The 5,090-nt window shown below is 54.6% G+C and overlaps 1 protein-coding gene across 1 annotated transcript; it reads left to right on the top strand.

Annotated features, from left to right (window-relative positions):
• The first annotated feature begins 1,144 nt into the window (after positions 1-1,144).
• Positions 1,145-5,090, top strand: HDHD3 (haloacid dehalogenase like hydrolase domain containing 3). Its single transcript, XM_007968357.3, has 2 exons — positions 1,145-1,231; positions 3,983-5,090. The coding sequence occupies exon 2, from the start codon at positions 4,158-4,160 to the stop codon at positions 4,911-4,913; it is 756 nt and encodes a 251-aa protein (XP_007966548.1). The 5' UTR covers positions 1,145-1,231; positions 3,983-4,157; the 3' UTR covers positions 4,914-5,090.

Below are 5,090 nucleotides of genomic sequence, written 5' to 3'. Positions count from 1 at the left end.
GGTCTGGAGTTCAAGACCAGCCTGGCCAACACGGCGAAACCCTGTCTCTACTAAAAATACAAAAATTAGTCGGGCGTGGTGGCACAGGCCTGTAATCCCGGCTACTCCGGAGGCTGAGGCAGGAGAACTGCTTGAACCCAGGAGGCGGAGGTTGCAGTGAGCTGAGATCGCTCAGTTGCACTCCAGCCTGGGGCAACAAGAGTGAAACTCTGTCTTAAAAAAGGAAAAAAAAAAAAAGAATAGGCCTGGTGCAGTGGCTCAGGCCTGTAATCCCAGCACTTTGGGAGACTGAGGCGGGCAAATCAGTTGAGACCACTCTGGCCAACATGGTGAAGCCCCATCTCTACAAAAAAAATACAAAAATTAGTTGGGTTGGGTGTGGCGGCATGCGCCTGTAATCCCAGTTACTTGGGAGACTGAGGCAGGAGAATCTCACCAACCTGGGAGGTGAGGTTGCAGTGGGTTGAGATCGCACCACTGCACTCCAGCCTGGGTGACAGAGCGAGACTCCGTCTCAAAAAAAAAAAAAAATAGAAAAAGAAAGAATAAAAAAGCAGGTTACTGCAGTTGGATTTAACCTCAGCAAGTTGGATTTAACAAGTTTCCAACTGAAAGCAATTTCCTCCAATACCAACTGGGGACCCTGAGACCAGAGAGGGGCAGGGCCTTGCCCAGGTTCACACAACACTAAGCAAGCCAGGTTGGGTCCCAGCTCCCCTCCTCCCAGTCAACCTGGTAGTTCTCGGGGGTATCCCGATCCAAAGGAGGCAAGGAGCGGGGTGGGGGATGGGGAGCGGGAAGAGCGCGGTGGGGAGGGGCGGTGTGGCGGGCAGGGGGTGCGCAGACAGGGCAGAGAAGGTGCTGGTAACGGGGGCTGGAGAGCGGAAGGGTGTGCGGGCTGGGGAAACCAGAGGGAGCGGGGAGGGAATAAGGGGCGGAGCGGGTGCAGAGTAACGCAAGCGCTCAGTGAAGGCGGGTGACGGGCGCAGAGAGGCGCACAGTGACACGAAGGAGGGAGAGGGGACGGCGAGGGCGACGAGGGAGGCGGGTGGAAGAGAGCGAAAGCGAGGGGACAAGGGCGGGGAAACGGGCGAGGACAGACAGAGGCGGGTCGGGATGGGAGGGAGGGGCGGCCCGCACGATCCCCGCCCCGCCTCCCGGCGCCTGCGCACCTCCGCCCGAGCCCGCGGGACTTGCGGATGCGTTCTCAAGAGGCTTCCTTGCGACTCAGGTAGGTCCTGGGCCGGGGAACCGGCGCCAAGCCGTGGATGCACTATAGCGAGAAGGGGACCCAAGGGGTCGGCCGCGGCAAAGGTCCCTAGGACCCCTGCGCCAGCTACGCTGCTAACGGCAGCTGTAGAGATTCTGCGTGAGGTTCGGTCTCCTGGACTTTGCCTTTCCAGAGCCGTGGAGGTGGGGAAGAAGGGCGAGCAGTTCATGCCTGCAGCGCAGAGCCCCAAACCCGCGCTTTTAGAAATCGAAAAAGCCAGGCCGGGCGCGGTGGCTGACTCCTGTAATTCCAGCACTCTGGGAGACCGAGGCGGGAGGATCACGAGGTCAGGAGTTCGAGACCAGCCTAGCCAATATAGTGAAACCCTGTCTCTACTAAAAATACAAAAATTAGCCAGGTGTGGTGGCGGGCGCCTGTAGTCCCAGCTACTCGGGAGACTGAGAAAGGAGAATCGCTTGAATCTGGGAGGCGGAGGTTGCGGTGAGCAGAAACCATGCCATTGCACTCCAACTTGGGTGACAGAGTGAGACTCTGTCTCCAAAAAAAAAAAAAAAAAAAAAAAAAAAAAAAAAAAAAACCGGCCGGGTGTGGTGGCTCACGCCTGTAATCCCAGCACTTTGGGAGGCTGAGATGGGCGGATCACCTGGGGTCAGGAGTTTGAGACCAGCCTGACCAACATGGAGAAACCCCGTCTCTACTAAGAATTAAAAAAAAAAAAAAAATTAGCTGGGTGTGGTGGCACATGCCTGTAACACCAGCTATTTGGGAGGCTCAGGCAGGAGAATCTCTTGAACCTGGGAGGTGGAGGTTGCAGTGAGCCGAGATCGCCCATTGCACTCCAGCCTGGGCGACAAGAGCGAAACTCCATCTCAAAAAAAAAAGAAAAAGCCATGGGTCAGGAGCCAGAACCCTCTGCTCTAGTCTTAGCTGTGCCAGCATGACTCCCTGTGTGATTTGGGGGGTAAATTACTGCCCCTCACTGGATCTCTGTCTACACGCCTGCAAAATGAGAGGGTCTTTGGATGAGTCTCCTTAATTCACTTCCTGGACAAACTTCCTCCAAGGCTTCCCCAGATTCACCAGCGATGCCCCTCCCTAAGTATCACCTTGGCTGTACTTTGAACTCTGGCCCCTCAGGTTTCAAGGGTTTGTCTGGGATCAAACAGGCCTTGTCTGGGATCAGCTCTGTCTGGGGAAAGAAGCTGTACAAGCCTCTGGATAGCAGGCTGAGTCATTTGTTTCTTGTGCTTTGAGTCAGTTCTCTCGTCGGCTCTCCTCCTAGGCCAGTGTTATTACCTCCAGTAAAGATGGAAAAGTTGGGGTTCAGAGAGGGCTAGAGACAGACAGCCTGCTCTGTCCTGTCTTTTCTCCTGTGCTGGATTTTAAAAATCCAAATATATTTCTTTTTTTTTTTTTTTTTTTTTTGAGACGGAGTCTCGCTCTGTCGCCCAGGCTGGAGTGCAATGGCCGGATCTCAGCTCACTGCAAGCTCCGCCTCCTGGGTTTACGCCGTTCCCCTGCCTCAGTCTCCCGAGTAGCTGGGACTACAGGCGCCCACCACATCGCCCGGCTAGTTTTTTGTATTTTTTAGTAGACACAGGGTTTCACCGTGTTAGCCAGGATGGTCTCGATCTCCTGACCTCATGATCCGCCCGTCTCAGCCTCCCAAAGTGCTGGGATTACAGGCTTGAGCCACCGCGCCTGGCCAATAAAAATCCAAATATATTTCATGGTACAGTGGAAGAACTGGCCAGAGAGTCTGGAAGTTTGGGTTCTGGTCCTGGCTGTGCCACTGACCCACTGTGACCTTAGGTAAGTACCTGCCCCTTTCAGGCTCAGTCTACTCTGCCCAGCAGCCAGGATATTGTTCAGATGCTCTGCAAGGCCCCTTCTGTCTTTGACATCCCTAATAATAGCAGTCATAATAATTGTGTCGTGACCTACAAGGTCCTGCCTGAGCTGGCCTCTGTCAACCCAAAGCACCAGACTCTTTGCCCTGCCTCAGGGCCTTTGCACTTGCTATTTCCACTGATGGGAGCACTCACCTACCTCTGCTGCTTGCACATTCATTCTTCTGATCTCCATTGAAACTTGACTTGCAGGGTCAGGAATGGTGGCTCACACCTGTAATCCCAGTACTTTGGGTGGCCAAGGCTGGGGGATCACTTGAGTCCAGGGGTTGGAGAGCAGCCTGGGCAACATAGTGAGACCCCCACCGCCCCACCCCACCCCACTGCCCCATCTCTACAAAAAATTCAAAAGTTAGCCGGGAATGGTGGCTCCCAGCTATGAGGGAGGCTGAAGCAGGAGGAGTGACTGAGCCTGGGAGATCAAGGCTGCAATGAGCCGTGCACTCCAGCCTGGGAGACAGAGAGAGAGACCGTGTCTCAAAAAAAAAATTAAAAATAAATAAAAAGAAACTTCACTTGCTTATGACATTCCCTAATTATACAGACTAGATGCATTCCCTGGATTTATATCCTTATGGTATCTATTGACTTCATTGTATTTAAGTATTTGTGTAGTTCTTTGCCTAATATCCGTATCCCTGTTCTTCAGTGCCTGTAAATGCCATAAGGGCTGGAAATCTGTCCCATATGCTAGCAGCTAGCTCAAAAAGGTGCTCAGAAATGTGTTGTGGATTCAGAGTGACTTTCCTAGGGTCACACCATTGGCAGCACCAGAATTTGAACCCAGTCTGTCTGATGTCAGGGCCTGAGCTTTCACCTTACCTGCTGTTTTTCATTCTAGGATCTTGTGCTGTGAAGACATTTCCCAAGTGCTTCATGTTAGCCAGCAAATCTGACCCACAAGGCCTGGAAAGAGGTGATTGTTAGGTTGTGCAGAGGTGGTCTTATCCAGCTCAGCGTCCCCTGGGACCCACTGTAGGACCTGAGGCAGAACTGGGGTGGACTTGGCCTCCTCCATGGCACACCGGCTGCAGATACGACTGCTGACATGGGATGTGAAGGACACGCTGCTCAAGCTCCGCCACCCCTTAGGGGAGGAGTATGCCACCAAGGCCCGGGCCCATGGGCTGGAGGTGGAGCCCTCAGCCCTGGAACAAGGCTTCAGACAGGCGTACAGGGTGCAGAGCCACAGGTTCCCCAACTACGGCCTGAGCCATGGCCTCACCTCCCGCCAGTGGTGGCTGGACGTGGTCCTGCAGACCTTCCACCTGGCAGGTGTCCAGGATGCTCAGGCTGTAGCCCCCATCGCTGAACAGCTGTATGAGGACTTCAGCCGCCCCTGCACCTGGCAGGTGTTGGATGGGGCTGAGGACACCCTGAGGGAGTGCCGCACACGAGGTCTGAGGTTGGCAGTGATCTCCAACTTTGACCGACGGCTAGAGGGCATCCTGGGGGGCCTTGGCCTGCGTGAACACTTTGACTTTGTGCTGACCTCTGAGGCTGCTGGCTGGCCCAAGCCAGACCCCCACATTTTCCAGGAGGCCTTGCGGCTTGCTCATATGGAACCGGTAGTGACAGCCCATGTTGGGGATAATTACCTCTGCGATTACCAGGGGCCTCGGGCCGTAGGCATGCACAGCTTCCTGGTGGTTGACCCACAGGCACTGGACCCTGTAGTCAGGGACTCTGTACCTAAAGAACACATCCTCCCCTCTCTGGCCCATCTCCTGCCTGCCCTTGACTGCCTAGAGGGTTCAACCCCAGGGCTTTGAGGCTGTGAGGGAAGTGGCTGGGCCCTAGGCCATGGACAAAACCCTAAACAAACCCTGGAGACAGGGAGCCTCTTTCTCCACAGCTCTGGACTTTCCCCCTCTGCCTACGGCCTTTGTCACCTATTCTGATAATAAAGCAGTGAGTGCTGAGCTCTCAGCCTTGCCCCACTAACCAGC

The sequence above is a fragment of the Chlorocebus sabaeus genome, chromosome 12, assembly GCF_047675955.1.
Source record: "Chlorocebus sabaeus isolate Y175 chromosome 12, mChlSab1.0.hap1, whole genome shotgun sequence".
In the NCBI taxonomy this organism is placed as follows: Eukaryota; Metazoa; Chordata; class Mammalia; order Primates; family Cercopithecidae; genus Chlorocebus; species Chlorocebus sabaeus.
The sequence above is the reverse complement of the archived record's forward strand: the minus strand, read 5'-3'. Positions and strand labels throughout refer to the sequence as shown.